The sequence below is a fragment of the Etheostoma cragini genome, chromosome 9 (genome assembly GCF_013103735.1).
Source record: "Etheostoma cragini isolate CJK2018 chromosome 9, CSU_Ecrag_1.0, whole genome shotgun sequence".
Taxonomy (NCBI): domain Eukaryota; kingdom Metazoa; phylum Chordata; class Actinopteri; order Perciformes; family Percidae; genus Etheostoma; species Etheostoma cragini.
The window spans coordinates 5,851,833-5,877,519 of record NC_048415.1 but is presented as its reverse complement, the minus strand read 5'-3'; the positions used below and the strand labels follow the sequence as shown (position 1 = coordinate 5,877,519).

The window sequence follows — 25,687 nt, the reverse complement described above, 5'->3', positions numbered from 1 at the left end:
AAAACTGAAAACACTGTTGCGTGGCATTGGTCCATTCTACAGTACACTGACACAAGATTGATGACTTCCTGTCAGATATGTCGGCCTCCTCATTTATTTCACCCTGAACATCTGGGCATTATCATTCCAGTCCACAGCTGTCATAAGCATTAGTTGACTCATTTTCATCCTGACAGAGATTGGTATGACCAGGCCCTAGCTCTTTCACAGCATCCTCCTTAGTCATGCTGACCTCAGCACTCTTTGACAGCTTATTTGCCATCATGGAACCAGAGATTTCCTTATTTATACACTGACCCCTGCTGCTGTCACTGTGTTTATTAAAACCATCATCAACATTAACATCCACACTGGCTGCTGGTTTATATTTAATCACCTCCATGTCATTAGCAGGGCTTTTGGCACTATCACAGCTCTTTCCACATGGGGCATTGTCTTCAGTATTACCTTCATCCCCCTCTTTCTCTTCGTCACTACTGTCTGTGATCTCTCCCTCCTCAATCTCTCCCTTCTCTGCCACCATCTTGGCCCATTTCACTTTTGGAGGTTCAGTTTTAGGTCTGGTCTCCGGGGTTCCTGTCCAGATGTTGGTCCCCCCCGCATTGCAAGCTCCTTCGAGGGATGGTGAAACCTGGATCGCATTGTGCTTCTCTCGGTGCACCCCTTCCTTCTTTGTGGCAAAATTATTGCAGGCTGATGCAGGTTCAGCTGAAACAATATGACCCGATTTGAGTAAAATAAAACATGATTTAAAAACGTCTCTTGCAAAAGTAAAAGTCTTGCATGTCCAAATGTATACACCAGTCATCAGAGTGGTCAATTGCACAAAGAGGGTTAGAGCACAGCTGGGGTCATGCTTAAGCAAAAATGGTGAGAAAGATGGGAGAGGACAGGCAGTTTGGCTCCCTGCAGGTTTCCAGGATTAGGCAGCGTGCCAAGCAATTAGTTATGCAATAAAGTAGGGTGAACATGTGTGAAAGAAAGGCTGCAGAATAAATGACGGCAAGAATAATTGTGAATTATAAGCAATTACTCCCCAAAATGGTCTACTAACAATCTGCTGAATTATAAAATGCATGAACCCATTTATGTAAAATTTACTCTTAATGTCTAAATGACACTTTTGCCAACACATTTTTGCCTCTATCCCAAAAATTGGTTAGCAAGCTGAGCCTAACTATGTAATAGAAAGATTAATGTAATTCAGAGTTTCTTCTTTGTGCTGTAACACAAGACAATTAAAAAGCTATATTTAACCATTTATCTTCAGCACGGGCCATTACTTATAGAATTTAAAGGCTTCACCATTTTTGACCATATAAAGTCAAGGTGAATTAAGAGTTTGATTCTCAAGTTGAGTGCATTCTCAACTAACCATAAATAAAAAGTATAAGCCTGCTTTAGTCCAATATTGAAAAAAACATAACTGATGTAAAGAAACTTTTAATGTAATTAGAACAGAATAGAAACTTAGACTTGGTTGTTGCTTAATGTTAATCTTTCCATAGAGACCTATCAACAAATCTTGTTTGTATCTTATTTTTGTAACCATGGTTCTTTGAGTACCATGAGTAAGATGTCTCAGTATTATGCTTCCTCCCATGTTCACATATGGTGTGATGTTACTACCTCTATACATGGGTGACACAGTGTCCCATGCCATTCAAACACCTCTTCTTGCTATAGAAGTCAAGCTATCTTTACCTGTATAACAAGGCTAGCCTAATTAGCCTGGAAAAAACATAGTGGAGCAGACAGCACCTGCAAAGGGTAGATCTAATTGCAGCAAAGAATCAGCCTTGACTGGCTGAATGCAGTTCAAACTAGAGTGCTGCATGTTAGGAGCCTGCTGGACTCTCACCATGACTTTATCCTTACTGGATGTGTCGCTGCCAGTGTCCGATTGTTCTTTATCACTTCCTTCCTGGCTTCCCATGCCATGGCATTTGCAATTAGCAGGATGTTTCTGTGGCTAACATTATAGCAAAACAGTGTGGCAGCAAGGCCTTATCACTGAAAACACAGACACACTCAGACTAGAATTACCTCATTCGTCATTCAGCCTGTCTGGGTCTCAGTGTAATGAGACTGGGTTAGTGTGGTTGTTTGTGACCATACTAACCCTACTGAGATATACACAGTTTGACCACACTGCGCACATCTGACTGGAAGCAAACGGTTCTATGCTTTTACATGATATACAGTCCTACTTTGTCATGACTCGTCTTGTCCTTAAACATTCGACACTGGAAGAGATGAACAGGTGAGAAAAGCCACAGGCTAATCTCCAGTTTTCTCATTTTTTGTCATTTCACAACTCATGAGATCACCACTCAAAAGAAAGCTATGTTTGATCCTCTTTTTGGCCACTGTTGCTGTTGAGGTTGAGTTGCTGTGTGTGATGCTGAGCAGAACACCCTAATTTCCGTTGGGGTAGCATGTTGCCATAGTGAAAAATAAGGGAACAGGGAGTCTCAAAGTCTCAGCTGGAGAAACCAGGACATGATACAATGCTGTTGGAATTGGACAGTGGAGAGGGGTTGGTGTTTTGGGGCTGGGAAGGCTTTTGACTCATGTTGTATGTACACCCTTTGGTTTATTAGCAGGAAACATACACATTAAGTTAAATATAGTGCTGAGGAAATTAGTTCTTGCTAATAAAGCATTAGTAGGTTAATGTTGGGGCAGATGCTAGCTTTAGTCAATGACATTTAAAGCTAGATAAGGATGTTTGTTTACCTTGTCCTTTTAGTTGATACTCCTTCCAATGATCCCCAAGGACAATATGCAGCACGGGATATTCAATCAGTGTTTTGTAGCTTAGGTTGTCCATTAGGGTCTTGCAAATGTCCAACTGATGGTACCTATTTCAGATAAATTGAGGCATAAAAAGAGGCAATTATAAGACAACTTAGTTACAGCATGCTAGGTAATTATGTGAATGTGGCTCATTTTAGGTAATTTCAAGTGTGCTACATAGCAACAAAGACAAAGCAAAAATGGTCACTGTTAAAACCTTTTAACTAGCAGGTCCTGCTCTTTTATTTCCAGCAGCCTGTGGCACGTTGATGGCTGAGAATCTTTTGAGGATTAATAGAGATTAAAGTCATGACTTGGCACATTGAAGATCCTGCTTGGTGTTCATCTCAAGAGATGGAAATTTCTCACATTAAGCGGGTCTCTTACCCCTCCTTTAGCTTTTTGTATAAGATGACATCAGTCTAGTCTTGTCTCTAAGTAGTCCTGTCATGCATTAGGAATGGTCATAAATCACCAGACTAAATGGTTAACTGGATTCTTTGGAAACAAGGCTTGCCTCTACACTCAACTGGTTCAGAACCATCCAGCTTAGGCTGTCAACACCAAAATATGAGGCATCAGATATTTTGGATACATACGGTAATTGGCACTATCCCCATCAAGTGTCAAACCCGTGCCAGACTAAGGATTGTTGAGCCATTGTTTGTTTTGCTAAAAGCAGAAGCAGACTGAGAACCGCCCAAGTAGACACCTACTCACAAAGCCAATCAAAGCTGTCTGCTATAATGTGACATTTACAGGTCTTTACTCGTGGGCCAACTTCCAAGAAGCCCTCCCTTCCCACAAATACAGGGCAAAATGTCAATGAGATAGGGGCAGCCTTTGGGATTCAAAACACAGGACATTTCTTGTCACAGTACAACAACTGGTTGCTGCAGGGTATTTCTAGCCCATCCCCACATCAGAAGAGTAGAAATAGCCTATGTAAAGATATATTCTAGGTTAGAAAAAAAGGTACCAATGACAGGGTCAAAGATTAAGCATTGAAACCATTCTGTGAAGCTGGTATGTGCAAAGGCATTAAAGAAAGCAGGATATCTACACTTAGCAATGTGCACAGCAGACAGAGTACTGTTTCCATTTGATGTGGTTTTATATCTAACATGTAAAATAATTATTGTTTTGCGGATGTTATTTTTTTATTTTTGTGGAAACAACGTAAACAAAAACCGAAGTAAAGCAGATTGTGGCTCCCTGTGATGCTGATGCGATTGTTAAAGGTCTGGCCATTTCTAGAAACACTGCTGGATGGCTCAGCCAAGAACACGCACACATCTGGTCTCTATATAGTGTTCTAGTGAATGAACAGAACAGAGGGCAAGCCTGATTCTCTTTAGGGAGGTTCCGATTGTTTTCCTCTCTACTACTAAAACCATCAGCTCGGATATAGCAGTGTTAATGTGTATGGACAAAGAAACTGCACATATTTAGATACTAAAAACTAGGCCTGCATGACTATGGGAAAAATATGAATCACATTATTTTATAGCTTAAAATTGATATTAAAATATCCTTGCCACGATTCTTTTCTCAAAATTAAAAAACTAATGAAATCGCTAACAATGGCGAATCAAGATTGCAATTTTATAACAACTTATCGTGCAGGCCTACTAAAAACACATAGTGTGAAAACTCAATGTTAAAAACTAATTTAGTGCAAAAATAAATTGACATTATTTGCATGCTTTTGGCTGCAAAAGGCTTCCAGGATTGCGTGGATTTCTTTTTTTCTTTTTTTTTCTTTTTTTTAAACTGTTGTTGACAGTATTATGTCCTCTGTGTTGTGTCCTAAAGAAATGAAAGACCAGGGTCACATTTATGAATGAACAAATCAGACCATGAAAGATGCAAATGCTGCTCATGCCAAACTGTTGATGTGACAATTTGCAGATCTCTGAAATATGGGAACCAATATATAGCATGCACATTTTGGATAAAATAAACGGTGCATTTGAAGAAAATATTCCAATGACATTGCATTTATAATGAGTGCTACCGATTTGATTGTTGCTTTGATCTAAAAGCCACCAACCACTATCCATAGCAAGATTTTTAAATATATAGTAGGATTAATCTTAACTTTTTGCATATGCATTTTTGGATGGAGGTGAAGATTGGACTGACGAGATGTTTCATGTGTTCAAATGAGTGTACCACCAGGCCTTTAAGGAGAAACTGCCCAAAAGTGAAAGCCAATATTCCTATATTTGACAGATTACACTAATCATCCTTACTATGACAGCCATCTTTTCACTCTGCCTTCAAATGTGGGCATTTCAGAACACATACACAGTACACACACTTGCCTTTAGACTTGGCGTGACAACTCAATGTTTGAACTAGTTAGTTTCAAGCATATCCGGGGCTATAATCTCAAAGGACAGCTGAGGCAGACTGGAAACTCAATAAATAAGGATTACCACAGATTTCTGCAGGTATAACAATTACAACAATCCATCTGTGACACTGAACAGTTATGCAATATAATCTGCTGGCTATTTTAGTAACAATACCCAAAACAAGTCCAGCATGGCAGCGAACCTGAGGAAGCATCTTCTGCACAGAAACAAACTTGAAGATTGCTTTAGGGCAAGCTGAAGGAGAGCGCATCGACAGGCACAGAAGTGCTAAGGTGGGGGTTTGCCACAAATATGTGTGAGAAAGCACTGCTTGGACAGGACAGAAACATCACTGTCTGATGGGTCCACAACACTGGTTAAAAAAACTACATGCACACAAAGGTTTCCTTTTTTGGCTGAAAATGTCAAAACAGCATGTCTACTTCTGGAACATCCACAGGCTGGCTGAGAGGAAAAGAAGAGGTAAGGGAAAGCAGGAAAGGGCATCCTCTAGATCTGAAGAGTTGGACGAATACAAAATAAACATGAAAAGTTACATAAACAAACTTCCAGAAGGGTGTGAATGGTTCTCTTGATGCACAGTCTGTCTCCTTTCCAGTAAGAGAATGTTGACTGTTTAGTTTAGCACAAGAGTGCCTTTATTGGAGTGGGTTGATATTCCAGTAGACATTTAACAACAAAAACATGCAGTCGTAGCCTTTGTGTTAGCAAACTTAGCAAACAGCCTTTACGAAGCCATGACTACTGCTCTCTTTGACTTTATAACATTAACAATAAGTTTCAAAATGAATAGCTTTCTTTAGCATTATTCAAAAAATGTGGAGGCCCCATTGTGGTTGCAATGCTTTGACCTTGTTTGGGACCCCTTAAATGGGATGTGAGCTCATTCTTTAGGGGCGTCTCTTCTTATTAGAGCTATAGCCTGCGACCATGTTCCCGTTATGTAACTGTGCCCAGTTAATGTAAGGTAATTTCCCCTTGGACAAGCATACTAATTTCCCCCCACTTCCATTCATCCATACTACATTTTGTATAATATTGATAATAAGCACTAAAGAAAAATGGAACTATGGCCTTAACAGTCCTTTATTATACAACCCCATACTCAAGCTCTTAAGATATGACATGCAACGGTTACTAAGAGAGAAAGTGGGACGTAGAGAGAGAGAGATTCATGTAACTAAACTAATAATTACCACAGACTTTACAAGACAGTCAAGATACAGTTTTCTTTCTCCAGGTCTGATTTACAACTGTGACTGTGTCAGACTAATACCTGTTAGAAGTCATTTATAAAAGGTTTCTCCGGAAACTGGTAACATTTTTGTGAAAGTTATAAATAATTTATTTTTATTTATTTATTTATTTTTCAGAAAATGCTTGTGCCCACTCCAAGTAGGATCGTCATAGCCTGAAATAAACCAGGACATCCTCAATCCATAGATATGTTGGTTCTCAGGGGACAAGTTTGAATTTTTTTTACTTATATTAAAAGAAGAAAAAAAACTTTGTGCTTGGTATGTGAACAGTAAACATGCCGTTAATTACGTTTTCCCAATGCCTGCTCTCCAGCTCAGATTATTACCAAGATGTGCCTTGGTTGTGTAGGAGTAATATAGTCTGCATCCAAATATTGCAAATTATTACATGAGCAAAAATTAAACCAGAGACAACTATGGCAGTATGCAAACTCTTATTAGTCAAAACATTTGATTACCAACCTGCAAATGTTTATAACCATGCTGGAGGTGTTAATGAGTCATTGTAATGGTATGTTTGTGTGTGATTAGGGCTCATTGTCTTTAGCAGTTATTTAGCATACTGGCAGTTCCAGCATTTCTTCTTTGTGACTAGGGACTGTCCTGATCTGAAAACATAAGACAGCATATGTATTGCTTTCCTGCCAATTTTTCCTTCCACGTTATGTTAATCAGAAGCATGCTCTGAGCGGTCCTCAAAGTCAATTCATAACCAGGTAGTCCTTTTTAAGAAATATGTTTTTTAGGGGTGAAAATCTGCAGAAACGCTCTGTCTAAATGAGCCTTATTAGATTATTATTAGTTTATTTGTATGCAGCATTATAAACTACCTTGTTATGACAAAAGTAATATGCCTGTAATGCACATATAAAGGAGACAAAAGAGTGTGAGCTCAGAGATAATGACATTTAAAAGTATTTAAACTCTCATTAAATGCATGTAAGGGTAAAAGGTGGCAGCCTGGCAGCTCATAGTAAATGATGGTCTGCATGTCACATCTCTACACTCATCTTTTAGTAATTCCTCCCTATATGCTGCCATAAAATATAATGTATCTGCTTAGAAAGTGTGTGAAGCTGTAAAAATAAATAAATAAAAGGAGTATGTGTGGGTGTCAAAAATGAAGGATGGGAGGTTTCATGACGTTTTATACTGGCCGGAAGGGCAATGATTATGAGCACCGAGGATCATCATTCATGCCATGACTAAGTGGAAATGGAGGACAGCCAAAGAATCAAAAGTAGGCGCAGCAAATCGGTGCTATAACCCCCATCCAGCTGACCCCGCCCAAAGACCAACAGGACAGAAGCTATGGAAACGTGAGTGAGAAAGAGAGAGAAGGAAAGCAAGAATGGAAGATTGAGATAACATTTCTTGATCAATGGCATTAATGTTGGACTCAAAGTCAAAAGGGGAGGAGAATCCCTTCTTAATGCCTGCCAAAAGTCTGTGTAGCTTAGCAGGAATTTACTAGTCAGTGATGTCATGCTTATGAACAAATTATTTTGATTTGATACACACATTTGAATAAATCAGTCACGACTGGCAAGTCCGATTTAACGGTCTGAATAGTCACACGTACTGGATGCCTCTGCAATGTCAGGATTCTAGCACATTTAAAAAGAATTATATAAACCCTGTATATTATCTTTAAATTATATATTAGTACATAATAAGTGTTTTGTTTTAATACTTTGATGTATTGTGCGGAGCAACATGTGTAATTCCAATCAACTGCATCACCTCCACTCGTTTTGGCTGTATACATTTTTGTTGGTATCTGTATAACTGCACTGCAACTTACTACTAAATTCTTCTAGATACGGATCCATGTGACCAGTATTAGCTTACTGTAGGTCAGTATCAACAGTATTGCCGTTTCTATGGAACTCAAGGATGTATCACATTCACACATTCATATTCTTTAGAATTGAGACAGGTGACAAGTAGAAAGTAAATCTCACCTCACAGAGTTAGCCTTTCTCCCCTCTACTTTCATGAAGACTTTCACATGATTGAACGGAGTGTGCACATACATCTTCAACCTGAAACAGGAATTCAACACAGGATGTTAAAGAGTCAAGACAATAAAGACCTGTACAGAATGGCCTAAGCCGGTTACTAAAAAGGTCAAAACACAAAGAGCTCATTGAGTGTAGCACAGGCGAGATCCATTGGTACAATTGTCTGGTATGCTGACTGGTAAATGTATAGGCCCTGACTGAGGTTTCTTGTGTAAGGGACAATCCTCCATCCAACTGATGGCCATGGCACCTGAGTCTGTAAACAGACAACCAATGGGCCATGGAGAGTATAACCCAACTTGAATCTGGACTAAGCAGAGGTTGTGTCTAAATGATTGGCACTGGATCAAGTTAGGTGTCTACTCCGGTCTGCAATATGCTCCGGCTATAGTTGTACAGTAGATTGCTTACTGCTGACTGTTATCAGTAGAAAGGTTAGGTCAGAGGAGTCAGATCGCTGTTCTGTTCAAGCTTCAGATTAGAAATACTAATGTTCTGCAATCAAAGAGCATGCCTTGTTCAGAGACTGCAGTTCATGTTGGGAGTAACATGAGCCTGGGAAATGAAAAAGGAATTGAAGCAAGAGCAAAATTACAACAAGAAATGCAGGAACGTAAGATTGTGACACCAAACCAATCCTGTGTGACTGTGATTGGACTGAGTTGAATTTGAGATAAGGACATAAAATGACCTTTGAATAATATCTTTTGTTGTTGTAAATTCACAGATTTTCCCCCTTAGTTACATTACAGTAAATTGACCAAATCAGTAGCAGTCTATAAATCTACTCCACGGGAAACATGCATCATGTGGAGCACAATCGTTAAAAGATGTGGTGGCACAGATCAGCAGTGCTAATTTACAGCCAATTTAATTAGGAATCATTTTTAATTTAATTTTTAATCTGTTTATTGATCCCCTATGGGGAAATTACAATTTACATTGTGTCCACACTTTGTTAATTTCAGTATTTGAAAATTTCTGTGAAGAGGGAAAAAAAGGTTGTTTTTTTTATATCAAATACTGTGTGAATTTGAATCTGTTAAGTATTATATTGGTGTTTATTCACACATTCCTGCTTATACACGGCTCTGGTACATTCAAACGGATTTATACTTCAGTCTGTAACTGAGGCATAATCCCTAAACACACTGCTGCCAAACTCAATTACAGGGGCTCTGGTCTGGCGTGCAGGCAAAAGTGGACATGATACAGGTCATCAAAACAAAACCTGCAGTCATGGCGTTTTAGACAAAGAATGGTGAGGATAGTAAGTAAAACTGAGATACAATAGGTCATTGTATTTCTGTGTTTTAACAACTGATTGATGTGTGCAGCAGTGGTGCTCAGGCTGCATCTTGACAACAGTTTTAAACAATACAAAAAGCTCAGATGCCATGTAATGTTCCCAGGACAATATGATGCAATAGCAAATGAATGTAACTGCGTCAAACTGGTGTTGAGATTAGGGATTGTGTTTGATATGATACAATGCCATTACATATTACTGTACAATATATGCATTTTAACATCGTTTATTGTGAGCAATTCCATAGCTTTGTTTTCCCCAGTCTTATTCCCAGTTTTTATGAACATGAGAATCCAGTAACTAAACGCAGCTTCACAGTTGTTTCCAATAGCAAAACTGCTCATTTGAACTTTTCAAGAGAAAACAATGGGCTAAGCAGGAGTTATTATGGACTTCTAAACCATATATCAAAGCGTTGTTGACCTCTAGGTCTATTATCACATTGTTAAGTTTTCAAATTATATTTATGAGTTGAGTGACTGAACCAAAACAACTCAGTGGAATTTCTTAATAAATGCAGCACATTAATCTCAGGGTTCTGGCTTTGCAGAAGGATTTAGCCAGAACTGAAGGTGATGGCAATAATTTAACTCAATATAACCAAAACAGACATGGTGAAAAAGCTACATACTGTACACTTTAACTTATGCCCTTGATCTCATTATCAATTATGGACACAATTTGCAATTCAGCTGTACAAGGTTCAAATGGCCTGTAGCAAAGGCCCCAATTGAACAAATAGCATCTAACAACAACCACTGATTCACACAGCAGCTCACGGATGTATTTAAGGTCTGTTCCTGATGCCATAAACGGTAATCATACAGCTTCAACTCCGCATGTTACATGTGTTTTACATTAACATGATGGTGTATATAGGGTATAAATACATCCACTTTAGTTAAGAAGTGATCCATACTTACAGCCTCAAGGCAACTAACACATATCTCAATTAGTGCCACAGAGAGGTTTACAGATTTTACATTTTGGAAAGAAAGAGCACAGGTACCGGATTGGTATTGGGTTTGGGTATCCCAACAAGTTGGATCGGTGTGTTTGTACAATCATAACAATATCAGTATTGTGGTGAAGAGGCTCACTTTTGACGTGTCACAGGGTCCGACTCTGTAGGGTGGATATAAGGGGTCAAGATCTGCTCCAAGGTTTGCTTGTCTGACACCCTAAAACAAGAAAGCAATTGTTAACATCCAAATCAAGTCAAATCCATTGTATTAACTCTGTGTAGATTTAACAACCCTGGACCAACATATATATCTATCAAAATGTTCTCAACAGCAACAAGCACAATCATTTTGAGTATTTAGATAGTATTGATAATTTGCTTTCAATTGACAAATACACTGACGCTTCAGCAGAAATATTCAAGAAATTGTGTAACTCACCGTCTCTGAATGAACTCTGTACTACTTTGAGGAAAGATGAGCTTCAGGTGCCAAAGGAACAGTTTTTCTCTAAATGAGACACAGAAAAACTCATTTTTATTTCAGCTTATCTAAACAGTAGTGCTTGATGCCTGTTGTTCACAGACAGATGAGGTCACTGGTGTTCTCTCAGCACTCCCTTCACAGTTAAACACAAATGCCCTTGTTTAAATTCAGAGCATAAAATGGATTCAGCCTTAATCTGTCCAAGACAATACGCCTGGCTGCTTCCAAAATCTTGTCCATCTGTGAGTGTGTTTGTGTGTGTGTTGGTACATACACTCAATACTAGGACACCAGCTGGTGGATATCACTTTTTCTGGAGAAATGCCCTGGGCAGTGACTGTTAACCATAGTAGGGTTTTTTGGGTTGCTGGGCGTGCTCTACAACCAAACATTTATCCCCTAAACAGCAGCTGTGTTCATACCTACTAAAGTCATCTTGATGCAGAAATAGTCAACAAAATGTTAGCTATCAAACAGCTTGGGGGATATGAAAAACAAGATGCAATTCCACCATTATTCTTTTAACGTAATGCTTTTTTTTTTTTTTTTAGGCAAGCCTATCCACCAAATTCACACATTAAAATACATTTGTCATTACAGAAGAATGTTCCTGTTTTGCAGATAAAACAAAGAAACAATCATTTTTGTTGCCTCTGAGAAAGAAGCTATAGTCTACTGGCAAAGGCATCAACCAGTCCTGTACTCCAGTCATATACCTAACATAATAAGCTGATTCTAACTACAAGGACTCGCGTTGACCAAGCCCACATAATTTGCCATAGGGTGGAGCTGATTCATCAACCCATTCTCCATCAGAGTTAAAGGACGGAGGCCTTGATGGATCTGAAGGATGAAGATGAAACATACAACGCAAAGCATAATTGTAAGGCACATACGGGTGACCTTGTTATTAGGGCTCACCAAGAGAGATTCAGAGCACAACTCAGTTTCTTTTTTTATTTCTGTAATATAAATATTTTTGGATTGCTTTTTTTTTTTTTTTTACCTAAACAAGCTCTGTCTAAAGTTGCCTTGAATACACTTTTGTGGTTTCACCGTTAATATAAAACTAAAAATCTTAATTGCTGTGCAACGCATGATTAATGCAAATGTAGTAATATAGGAATGTAAGGTTGGGTTAGTAGGTTATCATTAATCTCACAGCTGTATTTTAACGTACAAGCATTGTCTATGTTTTTAAGAATTTCCCCATCGAATAACCATCTGAATGAAGGCTTTTTAACTTTATCCAGAAGAATGCCTTGGACCTTTTTCCTCTTTTGAACTTCTGTATCCCCTACCAAGAAGCACCTTCAATACACTTGTTTGAACATCCGAGCATTCCATACTTCTTTTTCCTGATCAACAAAACAAAACTTACTTTGAGAATTCATTCATTATTTTAGTAATTTTACAAAATAATTAGTTTAAGCTTCTCAACTGTGAAAATGTTTTGCTTTTCCTCTGCCAATTGACAATGGCAATCAACTAATTCAATTAGTTACGGCATACAGACATTTGAGCACAATGGGTATACATTTGGACCTAAAATAAAATATGTATTTTATAGTGCTGTCAGATACGTTATTAACGGCGCTAATGCAAATCTATTTTAACGGCGCCAATTTTTTTATCGCGAAATTAACGTTCTTTTTGGCCTAGCAAACTTTGAAGTTTTTTTCACATGCTGTAACAACTAGTTACGTTAGAAAAACTACAAACTACAGCACCACACCGGATCTAGCTAGACCGGAAAAATAACAACTGGCATGCTGCACACACTTGTTTGGGCTTGTGAGCCGGCAAAAGAGTAGTAACGTTACGTTTTGAGTGGATGGCAAGCGTAAGACGTCGAAATGGATGCCAAGAACGTTCTGGAAGGAAAGTGTCCTTTTTAAAAGTTGCAATCATCACAGCACGTCCAGTCTAAAATGCCACTTGATGGCCAATCACAGAGCGGATGCGTCAGTGTTTTTTCTCACCCTTTTACTGATGCACAGTGTTACACTGTGTGAGAGATTATTTGCTTCAAGTGAGAATGTTAGTGTGAAATTGGACACTACAGTAGGCTACATGCCAATGTTGTTTTCAACTAAAAAACATTTGTACAAAGCAAGCCGATCCATCTTTCCATGTTGATAAGAGCATTAACTATGCATTAACATAGTTAACTATGACATTAATAAGATTAATCACGATTCAATATTTTAATTGTTTGACAACACTGGTATTTTACATTACATGTACATGTTGGTGTTCATTCGTATTTACAAAACAATAAAAGCAATTGTGTATCAATTTGTTTTGTTTTTTTATTCTCTTGTATTGACAAAGACTGCTTCAATATTTAAACAGATTTTTGACTTTTATTTGGACTAAGTCAATTTATTTGGTCAAATAAAAAATAAAACTACGCAATACATATTCCGACAAACTTCTTCTTACTGGCAATGAGCTGATCAACTTTACTCCATCAGTCTTTTGGCAGCCGGTTGGGGTCTGGTGCTTGTGAGGTTCTTTTGTGGATTCAGATGGTAGTATTTTAAAAGAGGGGGCATGTTTTTTTCCCCTTAAAAACAGAAAGAGGATGGCTAAGAGTAGGAAGTGTTTGTAAGTACTGTGTGTGCAGAACACCCTATGAAAGGTCGTTGTGAGTTTCCACTTGGAGTTAAGGAGAGGGTGATTTGGTAAAGCCGTATGTAGTGAAGGTAGCAGCAAGCATGTTGGGAGTGAAAACAATGGTCTGGGAGGGGATTCCCTACGCAAGAGTAGACGTACTGTGCCTACCTAACACTTCCAACCCCTTAGTCAGAGGAATTTATGTGTTTGCTCATTTTTGGCAAAGTTTCTTTTTTATTTCATGTGTGTGTGTGTGTGTGTGCATGTGTGCATACGCGTGCAGGTGTGCATGTGTTTGTACGTAAAAGAGGGTGGCTCACCAGGTGTGATGCCATTATTCTGTCATTACAGCAAATGGAAACTATGTCTTTCAATGGAAAAGGGGCTTGCCCAAAGATGCATGCAATCATTTCAGGCAAGGCCACGGTGCATACCTGGGATAGGTGCCATCATTCATTGTCAGGGGAAAAAAGCAAAGAGAGCAGCATAAAAAAGTCAAAACAGAAGAAGAACACTGCTTGTAATACCAGAACCTGCTAAAAAATATCAGGACGCACAACCTAGTCCTTCAACAGTTATTGCTGAAGGGCCTTGAGCAAGGCATTTAAAGTCTTTAAAAAAAGATCTTGTTGCGCAATGCAGTTCCTGTGTATAACTGTAAAAAAAAAATAAACGCTTAAACCACACTAAGATTGTGTTGACAGGTTTATAACCTCAACAGAATCCAATGCAGTAAGCTATCTGCTACCCTACATGGCCAGCATTAAAAAAGGCATTTTCTTCTTTAAAAGGGATTATTCATCAAGTAGCTTGTTGATCCATAATAACTAAGCCTAGGAAAATAAAATTGGATGGGTACATGGCCAGAATAGAGTGGAATACATTCAAACACATTTCATCTATCTATAAATTGCAAGAAAGTCCGTCCGTTATGTGCATATCTCTAAAACTGTTAGTCCGATAGATCAAACTTGAAAGGTGTCTTACCATAGGCACGAGTAAGTGTAGTGGCAAGTTTGACGTTATTTGGATTAGAAATGCAAAAGATACTGTTAAATATATACCAGTGAAAGAAGCATACATTGGCTTTTGCTGCTCTATGTGCTTTCCTCTTTCTTTAATTGGCACAACAATAGTATTTTGTTTCCCTATCCTACCCTAAAAACTATGCTACATAATATTTAAACAATAAAATTGCTAAAATCACTAGACTGGACTTCTTAAAATCCTTAAAGTAGGCCCATAGAAAGCCTCCCTTTCTATGTAAGGAAAGATTTTAAAATGCAAGCTAGTAACTGAAATCAGTGAGTGAGTAAGCCCTGGAGCTAGACTGAAAAAGTCAGTAAAGGCACAAGCAATGATTCAGGACAAGGCTTTGTCTTTCACATTAAATTAAATAGGTGAGTTACTATCTTTGTTCTTCTCTTCACAGACCTGACTACAAAAAATATGAATACAAAGGGTGACATTTTAGTTTTCAATGCATCAATAATATATTCCACAAATAATTGGGAATCAGTAGTTTTTTAAGATGCAACATTTTCTTCTTTCTTTAAACTTAAATTCTGAGCACCTGTCTGCATCAATGAGGGAGGCTGAGAAATAAAGCAGACTCAGAGGAGGATTGATGAATTCATTAACACAAACCCACCACTGATTAAGAAAGATGGGAATTGCTTGTGCCATCAACACTAGAGAGCAGGAAGCCTGACTGGTGGTCTGGCAGTCAGAGCGGATCCATCTGTCTGGATTAAGAATTGGACAGATCCAACAAAAATGGAGCACCATATGAAACCATATGTCCTGTAAATCTGCCCGTCAGAGGTAGATGCCAGGATTTGGGTGGCAAGTGGGTGCTGGTGGACTGAGACGACAGGCCTCAGGCCTCTCTACTGAGATACAACTAATAAATCCAATATCCAAAGCCATGCACAACCTCAGAGGGTGGAGTGGCAAATAGGCTGATGAACCAAAGGGAGAGAAGACAAAGATTACAGGCAGCTGTACTGTAAGACTCCGTCTTTTAGTCCTGGCATGAGCCTCAATTGCTGGACAAATGCCATAATGTTTAGTCATGGGTGTGCTTTTTTATAGTTTCCCTGGAAAGCTCAGAACACAATCCTCCTCCAGTTAAGAGGCAAAAAAAGATGTTAACGTGTGGAGGGTCAAAGACTGCAAGTGTATGTTAAATGGTAGTCTACAGCCATGCTGGCGGCACCATTAGGCTGTAGTGATCATTATTCGGGAAGGAAAAATAATTGTTGAAAGAATGACAAATGGAGAGACATTTTTCCTAGTACTTAACACTCTTACCACTAATGGGACAAAGAACAAAAACAAAACAAATTAAATTTGGGTCATTAGCTTTAGGTTCTTACATGAACTGACATGTTGAACCAGTGGAAAGTTCGACCCATTCTAGATGTAAAGTGAAAGGATAACACATCTTTGTACAAAATGTGATGGAAATCCATCTGATAATTGTCAATATATTTTGCCAATGTAGCCACCTGTAGATCTAATGTGCATCCAATCTGATGTCCAAGTACAAAACTATGTAATTAATTTTGAACAACACATGGAAATCTAATCATCAGACATGACACCTGGCAAGTTTATATTCTCTCTAATTCATTCAGCACACTTGCATTTCTGGTTAATTTACAGTTTGGAATTCAACTTAGAGCCAGAGAACAGCATGTAGCCACAGTTATGCGGCTAATTGTGATGACAGCGTTTGCAACACTGATGAAACTGCTGCTTGCCATTTTGATGCTAGTTTTGCCTCAGATGGCAGTTGACATAGACTCTGCTTTGCATCAGCAGTGGTTAATCAAGCCAATGGCAGCCAAAAGCCTGTCTGTTGGAGTCTTAAAATTATTTGACTAAAGCTGCAACCGATGGTTTCATTTTAACTTAATTTCTGGAAAGTAGGAGACTTTGTGCACGTGAGTGTGTAAAGTGATGAATAGTCGTCCTCCGTCATGAAACCTAGGGTGAAATATGCTGTCTACTTAAAAAAGTTTGTGCAATATTTCATACACCACTGTGTTTTTACAATGATGCATGATTCACTGTGATGCATGTCACTGCTACATTATAGCATTTTCCAAATTGCACTTATTGGCCTCATTGGGGTACTAAAATTACACCCCATCTTAATTGTCCCAGTATTGCAAGCTTTAGCAGTGACATGTTTTGCAATTCCATTTCCACTCCATCTTCACAGCAGGGGAACAAGACCAAACCATTATGCTTTGGTGATGGCAAGTACGCTATGTTCAGCTAATAGTAGTTTTGTAACACCTGCAAAACACAAGATGTATTGTGAGCTTGAGTAGGGCTGGGCGATATGGAGAAAATAAAGTATCACGATATTTTTGACCAAAAACGTTGATATCGGTACCGCAACGATATTGTAGTTTTGACTATTGGTGCTTTAACAAAATATTTACACGATTAGATTTTTGATGAATAATCATCAGTAATATGGATATAATGACCAAGTGGGTAAAGGCAAATAATAGAACAGTTTAGTAAGTTCAGAATATGACATCACTTTACTGTAAAGCAGCCTTTAAAACCAGGAAATATTATGCCATATCATGAGATTACAATATCGCTGACAATATCTAGTCAATCAGTCTAGACAATATCTGGAGTACTGGCTATTATTATAAAGCAGTTACAAGAATGCAAGGCTGAAACACGTTGCTCCAGAATGTATGTGGGTCAGGTAATATCATTTTGGCCTGTCAAACTAGGATCACTTGATTCTTTTCTGGCTCAGTAAGAAGCTGAAGTTACAGCGAAATGGAAGAGAAGATGGTTTGTCTGACAACTGAACAGAAAACAGGCAAATGGGAGAGTTTTGTATGCTAGTGCAACAAATGCGTGCAATGACGCGGTCTTTTTGAATATTTTAGGATAACTACATGGAAGTTTGACACAGTAAAAGCCCTCAGAATCCTACATAAGGGATCCACAGGGTCTTAAAGGAAAACACCACCGTTTGTTGCTGCTTATCACAGTCTCCCATGTGCTGGCCCACCTATCTACAGCTAGGGGAGACCGTAAGCCCTATTTCAACAAACAGTGGCGTATTCCTTAAACAGAGATGTACTCAGTTTACTTGGCCCAGGAATTATAAGACTACTCCATTTACCTAAAATAAAATTCCTTCAAAATTATGAACAATTAGTACTCTATTTTTGAGTTCACTGTTTTTCAACATAAAATTAGGTATCCACTAGCCCAGAGAGCTGGGTTATTTGAGGCTGATAACAAATATATGGTAGACATACATGGCAAGGCACAAAGCCACAGCTTCTCCTTTTACTGATTATCTCAAGTTATTATAGAAATATGTAGTTATTATCCACAGTAACTGCTTCTGCAATAAGTTGTCCAGTCCACGCAAGCTGTCTGAGGAAAATTCCCTGCCATGCCAGGCAAAGGATGTAGAAAACATAAGTCCACCCTAACACAGCTAGTCCCAATGTTCTGCCAAATGCCAGCTATTATATACTTACCCTCCAAGGGCTGGACTTAGAGGCAGCCTGTGATTTTCCGTTAAATTCTTTACCATTTGTGTCTTGTTTTTATATTAGTCACCGGCAAAAGGTGGAAAGTTGCACGGCCAATATTTTGCGTACAAACATTTAATCAAAGAGACACATGCTCACAAACTCACAAATACGTTCACACTTACACATGCATGCACACCATCAACAGACATGAAAGCCCTCTAGTCAGCTGTCTGCCAGTAATGATCCTTCTCTGGCAGCATGAGTGCGTAGCATGAATATGTCGCTAACCAGCTGCAGTCACACTGCTCACACATCTGCTTTTTATATAATGTACTTGGTACATTCTGAAGCACATTCTGAATCTAGATTGCTCGCAATTTATTGTATACCTTTTCCCATAACTCCATTTGAATGTCTCTAAATGAGACACTGACTGTTGGGGTTAGTTTCACTTTGTTGCACTTCTCAGTGAGACATAGTGAAACTAACCTGACTAAATAAAGAAATAAGGCTGTGCAACTAGATAAAGATTGCTCTACAGCAAAACCATAACAATTTTTCTTGTGTCTTTTGTTGGAGCAGTTGCAGTAATTTAGTACATTTCCCACATAGTTGAGCCATTGTAAAATGACAAAAAAATAGACAGACAATCTGGTCTCATCCTACTAAAACTTTCTGAGTTGGAAATGAGGAGTATGAGGTTGGAAGGTGGGCACGGTGTGCTACTACGACCTGACATAGTGTTGTCTCATCCTGAGATGGGACGTGCAAATTTAACTCACCGCCTGCACAACACCAGAGAAGACATGACTAAGTGGTAGACTTTAAGGATGGAAAAGATGGTGGTGAAAGGGAAAGTAGCAACATTTAACCAGCTGGAGCAACTGACAAAGGATTCTTTTTAGTGGCGATACTGATTGGCACCCAATGTTGCCCCTGGACATTTCAGACTCGTAAAACTTTAATATGCAGTTCAATAACCATTTTCCCCTCGCCTCCTCCTCTATTCTTCCACAGAGCGACAAGAGTGGCAGGGCTACACCTTAGAAAGAAATTGGAAAATGAGTGGCAGAAGGTTGTCCAAGGAGGGAGTGAAAATGCCAGACATGACAAGACCAACAGTAGAACTGAGCAAATTGGAAAAGTGGTTCTGCAAAAGAATGACTTATTACTTCAGGGTCTAAACGGGGGTAATGAGCCTCACTCTCTAAAATTCCCGAAGTCTGCAAAGTTGACCACACGGAAATAATTTCCCACCAAATCTTTAATATACCAATGGGGGGACAATTTAATAACAACACCAGACTTGTTGGTGGTTTTGTAGAGCATTACTTGTGTTAAGTTTACTTTAAATGATAAAACAATCGTAAAAATGCCATTTCACCTTTTTCTACAATTTCTTGGCCACAAAGAGTCTTGTTCTGTTTTATTTTACTCATTTCTCATTAAAGCAAAAGTCTCACGATGCAGTGCTTACTGAAAGATCTTTCACATCTTGTGACAGTAATTACTGGCTTCTGTCAACAATACCCGGGCTATCCATGTACAACACAGGGTAACACATAACACACACATAGAAGATCCATTTGTGAAAACATCACACATTTTAATAATGAAATTTCAGATGAGATCACCAGCTCAGGAACAGTTGGGCACTGACCTATTCCCTGCCAACCTTCTCTGAAATCTCATGCGGTGCATCACGTACGTACATTTGGAACAGTGAGGGCTCTTATTTCAATAGTTTTGCATATTGGTGCTAAAAGATCTAAGGTAGAGCCTGACCGATATATCGGTCCGATAATAAGCATTATCCGATCTATCGGTATCGACATTAATAATAGCCGATTAAAAAATAAAATAAAAAATATTCATTCATCAGAATAATTTATTAAATATGATATCAAATAAACAATTTGGATAAATGAATATTTAACAAATAAAAATAAAAACGGACGAGCATTGGCTTTAAATAGTTTGTCCACCAGAGGGCATTCTACAACGTCCCTGTTGCATCGTTTTTAGTCAAAGGACTTTCAGTTTTATAACTTAAGTTTGTATTTTTATACATTTTATTTATCAGAACTTTAATATATTTTGATTTCCCTCTGTTTTGTTATAACAATAAAACAAATTATCATATTATTTCAGTGAGAACTCATAAAAAACTACAAATAACTAATGTTAGTGGAATCTGTTTTGTTACGCGTTTTTAGATTATTAAATTATTAATGATTATTAAATATATGTCGGCATATCGGATTTTTAAACCAAATATTGGTGTTGGTGTTAAAAATCCTTTATTGGTCGGCCTCTGATCTAAGCTTAAAAAAAGTAACCAACTTCATACAGTTTTTACTTTAATAAAACAACATGTCTTTAAATGTCTATTGATGAATGGCTACAATGTGCCATATTATTACAGAATGGGAAATACACAAGGCCTTGCTAGACAATTAGGTTGTATTATAGACAATCAGAGACTAGTGTGCCAACGTCAATAACACCTCAACTGCCTCAAGTAACATAACGATCACACGTTACACAGACGTGGGCAGATGACCACAAACTGCCATAGGATAACATGAAGAGAGGCAGCACAAGATACAACTGCTATTAGGGCTTAACAAGAGTGCCATCCTGTGGTAAAGTAAAACATCACTAATCATAAGATCATTTTGCTCCCAAGTTAACTATGGAGGATGTGTTGTCTTTAACTGTAACTGATTACATCATAAAAAGTCTTGAAATGTTTGGGTAAGACTACTGCTCTGATGGAAATCCAAAACGCCTGTGTTGTTATTACTACTACTTGTTTTTCTGCTACAGTATGTTTGTGTTCTAGCTTTTCTATTGTTTTTTTTAAATCAAAATAAAGCCTTCATCATTCACTCATTCTATGATAATGTAGCATGTTTAAAGGAGTATTTACATATTTCATTATGGTCAGTTTTTGGTCTCAAGACAGTAATGCCAGAGTAAAAAGTCTGTAGTCTTAAAAAATGAAATTAGAACCTAAAGAGATTAGTCTGAGTCACTAAATTACCTATTCTTGGCTACATAAAATTAATTTGTCCAAAATAAGTGTTGCTCTTGTACGCTCTGCAACACTGGGTTTGTCGAACTACAGCTAAGGACAAGACAAAAAATCATCTTCTGTTTGAATTCAAAATGCATTGTCTGTGTTTGAGTTATTTCATTCTTACTTTGTGAAGAAGACGGTGGAGTTTTCTTTGCTCTTAGTGAAGGTAATGGGGAGGAACCTCAATGTGATGTTCATCTTTCTGGCATTGGCTGCCAGCCTCTTTGTCTGTAAAACAGAAAAGTAGAGACAGTACAGTACATTAGGGTCTGGTATCCATAAATGCCAAAAAACATCAAGATTCATAAAAGCGAACCAAACAACCCATCAGACATTTAATACAGATCTCAAAGCAGTATACTTCAGCCAAAACAATGGTTTAGTGAAACAAAATGTTCTTGGCCTTGAACAGAGATGAACAGAAATATTCTCTAAAAATAAACAGGTACAAATACAAAACATCTGTTCTGCATTAATAGATCCATCTGTTCAAGCTTTAACAATTAAACAAGGACAAGTAAAAGAGGACCTGAACTACTTCTTACTGGCCTCAGCTACATTTGAAAGTCTTTCCTTTATGGCACTCATGTAGTAGCACTCCTTCATGACTTTATATTGGTGGGTAATATGAGAGAGAGTGAAAGAGATTTAAAAAAGAAAAGGTATAGCTATACAAGGCTACTAACAGATTACTGCAATGTTCTGGAGGAAACCCAAATCCCAAAGCTTATCATGTGCCAAGCCGTTATCTCTCGCTGAGAATAAGCCTCATTATTTTGATTGATTTGAGACCGCTGAAGCAGCCACTGCCTCTACAAATCCCATAAAAGAACATTCTTTACTCCAAGCTATCAAATATCATGTTGTCATGTAGTAACAGTACAGGTGTAAGAATTGCATAACTACAGCTGCAAATTCTGAAGTAATAAAAGCACAAAAGATAAAAATGTTAGATGATGCTGTGAAAAAATGTTAAAGCAAGGATTATACTATAAGTTATTATCTTTGGTTGTTTAAGAATGATGTTTTCTAGCCTAATCTAACAATGGATAAGTGAGTGTGTTTACATGCATACTAATATTCCACTATTGTTCTGAATGTGACAATTTTTACAAATTGGATACAGGTCACGTAATCAGCATGGTCTGTGTGTGTATTCCAAATAAGGATTTTTCCCCCCCGAATGTAGCATTTTCGGATTTAGACACGTGTCATATGCCGTTATTCACAGGGTTTTAGAAGCATTCTTTGGACATGTACACAGCGCATTCAGAATACGCGTCTCATTTGGGTTTTTTACTGCAGTTTACAACAGTTTACGGCCTCTTGTCTTACAGTCATCTCTGTGCATTGCTATGGTTGTTGTACACAAACCAAACCAACTAGCTAACAGTTTGCAAGGCTAGTAGAGGTGCATGTCCAAAAGAAAAGCCCACATCTCTGGTCAGAAGGAGAAACACACCTACTCTTACAATTGGTTTGTATTTCAGCCAAAACCAACAACTTAAGAATACCTTACCTAATGATGTGAGAATAGTGTGTTCGGCCATACAGTACATTTCTCTACCGTACAAAAACCTTTTAAGGACTAGTTTCAAGTTTATTGTTGAGTAGGATTTCCAAACTGAACAAAACTGATAATTTTGGATAAAGGCTAAAAAGCAGTTTTTAGTAGAAAACTGAGACTTTTGATCCTACTATTTCCTATCCTACGATATTGACAACCATCCTTGTTTTTTCCGATATTCCAACAGTTTACAACATGTTTGGTGCATTTCCTTCCCCCTAAAACAGTGGCTTTTAAGTATTATAAATCCATTACTGTCTATATTCATGTGTACTAACTTGCTGTCTTCTTCTTCCCTGTCTTTGCTGGTGCGTGGCTGCATTTCTTGGCGTGTTAAAGCCACCCGTTGAGCAGCGGGATAGTGTGACACTATTGGTAGGACTGTGCGTCAACCGCTTGCACAAAATAAACAATACCAATCCAACTCCACAGGGAGCCTTTAAGGTACAGTACTCAACATTAGGAATGTACACAAATTTAATTTGTAAATCAAGGACGTACTTTTAATGTGGAACGAGGAGTCCGGATGAGGTTGTCTCTGCTGGCACCGTCAGCAAACCGTCCTGTATCCTCCAGAAGCCTGTAGTCTACAGTGCAGGTAAAGAACAAACATTAAACACACATGCAAGTCAAAGAGTAGCATTTATTGTTATAATACCACTCATTAATAAAATGTGTATCAGCTATTTAACAATATTTACTTAACAATTTACCAGTTAAGTGCTAAAACTATTCATGTTTTTTGTTATGGAAGAAATGAGGGTGCTCACCATTGAGAAGGGTCATTTCATCAAAATGGGAGAGGGTCACAAAGGCTGTTTTATTTCTAACTCCACTGCATCCCAAATCTTCCTTGTGTTTCTTCACACACAGCAAGCTGGAAAATATAAGTGCCTGTGAGCAGCGTTCTAAAAGATCTCACTAAAAACAAACAAAAGACCTGTAATGTAATCCAAAAACCCATTTTGCTAAGAAACAGGTATTTGGCCAGGGTCAGACAAAGATTGTATGCCTCAACTATGTAAAAGGAATGCTGAATGAAGCCCAAAACAACAGGCAACCATGGGAGAAAGGAGAAGGACATCCCCCGGTGCCCTTTGATAAACCTTAATGAAATGTTAAGGTATGACATTCAACATGCCATTTACTACTTGAAGGTAGGGTGGGGCGATATGGAGAAAATCAAATATCACTATATTTTTGACTATTAGTACTTTCACAAAATATTTGGTGGATCAGTCTACAGTCTAGTACATTCAGAATATGACATCACTTTAGTGTAATGCAGCCTTTAAAACCAGGAAAAGACACAACTTATGCCATATTTCAATATCCAAGACCTTAGACGATATCTAGTCTCATATCCCGATATAGATGTAATATCGATATATTGCCCAGCTCTACTTCAAGGTTAGGTTTTAAATGTTTCAACGTCCACAGAACGAAAGGAATAGGCCGTGGAGTGGCATGTTGTTGCTAGCCATGAGTCAAAGTTAAGTTCAGTGAGTAAAAACTGAAATGTACAACACAAATATCATGTTACTGCACACAAAGGTAGGAGAGAGTTGATGTTACTTATTGTTACATAATTCTTTCAATGATTTTTTTTCAATCAGAAAAAGCAGAACTACTTCTTTGTTATTGTTTCTTCCATGTCTTTCTTTAGCTTTAATGCTGCATGAAATAATTGATCTCTTTTTTTTAAAGATAATAAAAAATCGAAGATTGGGCTTTAAATGAAGCCTTTTGTACATTATATAAAAGGCTATGGGTAGCCTCAGTTTACGTATTTAAAGGGATTGGTTCAGTGGATGGTTCTAGGAATTGTGACCCTTTGGATTAGTTGAGGGACTGTTTATCTTTCAGTAAAATAATCGCATTACTTTTACAATAATCTCACCAGCAAGAACGTGCAAGGCAGGCAGGGCATCTATACTTCGCCTCCTCTGATCCACACACACCACAACTGCAGGAAAGACAACATGTCAGCATTGTGCACACAAACTGTGGGCAATGCACTTAAACAGGAACATGAGGAATAACAGGGACACCAAGTGTAAACAATCATGTTAAAATGTGGAGGCGACATATAGTAACAACACATAAAAGGTTAAAGACAAGGAAAGATGAAGAATGGGTAAAGTCGGTACAATCTCTCGAGTTTGGGGGCGGTGTTGTCGGATATAACGTTGCGCTAACTTTGTAACATTTGCTAGCTAGCTAGCTAGATAACTAACGTCAGCACATAACGTTAAGTAATATGCAGTTTTTTAAACTAGCTATCGTTAATGGTAATACATACTCCTCTTTATATATTTATAACGTCTATAATGGGTAAAAAATAGGGCTCGACACACACGTGAACCAGTTAGCTATCGTTAAGTTAGCAGTTTGCTCTTAACACCCTATCTAACGAAACACTCACTTGGAGAGAGAAATCTTTCTTTTGGTCCCTTTCGGCTCATCTTCCTGGTCGCTGTGTTCCATTTGGCTCTCCGACAATGACAGTATGTCTGTTGTTGGTAACGATACAGTTACAGAGCACATGACAAGAAAAGTGTAGCCACACGTTGGACACAACCAGGTGGCATCAAAACCATAGACCGTTAATATAAATGGACAGAGCATGAGTGACGTCACCCATTGGTTTGTGGAGATCAGAAATGAGTC

The 25,687-nt window shown here is 38.2% G+C and overlaps 1 protein-coding gene across 1 annotated transcript; it reads right to left on the bottom strand.

The window, feature by feature from the left end:
• On the bottom strand, positions 1 to 25,609 carry znhit6 (zinc finger HIT-type containing 6). The gene is made up of 10 exons (XM_034882494.1): positions 25,443 to 25,609; positions 24,918 to 24,983; positions 23,788 to 23,894; positions 23,519 to 23,604; positions 21,575 to 21,678; positions 11,176 to 11,244; positions 10,873 to 10,953; positions 8,404 to 8,484; positions 2,740 to 2,864; positions 1 to 708 (listed from the first exon to the last, which is right to left on the bottom strand). The coding sequence occupies exons 1-10, from the start codon at positions 25,562 to 25,564 to the stop codon at positions 122 to 124; spliced, it is 1,428 nt and encodes a 475-aa protein (XP_034738385.1). The 5' UTR covers positions 25,565 to 25,609; the 3' UTR covers positions 1 to 121.
• Between the last annotated feature and the right edge of the window lie 78 nt (positions 25,610 to 25,687).

Coding starts and splice junctions, on each gene's coding strand:
- znhit6 (XM_034882494.1), bottom strand. CDS start 25,564: ATGTGCTCTGTAACTGTATCGTTACCAACAACAGACATACTGTCATTG. Junction 11,245..21,574: donor TCCACCGTCTTCTTCACAAA/GTAAGAATGAAA, acceptor TGTCTCATTTAG/AGAAAAACTGTTCCTTTGGC. Junction 10,954..11,175: donor ACAGAGTTCATTCAGAGACG/GTGAGTTACACA, acceptor TTCTTGTTTTAG/GGTGTCAGACAAGCAAACCT.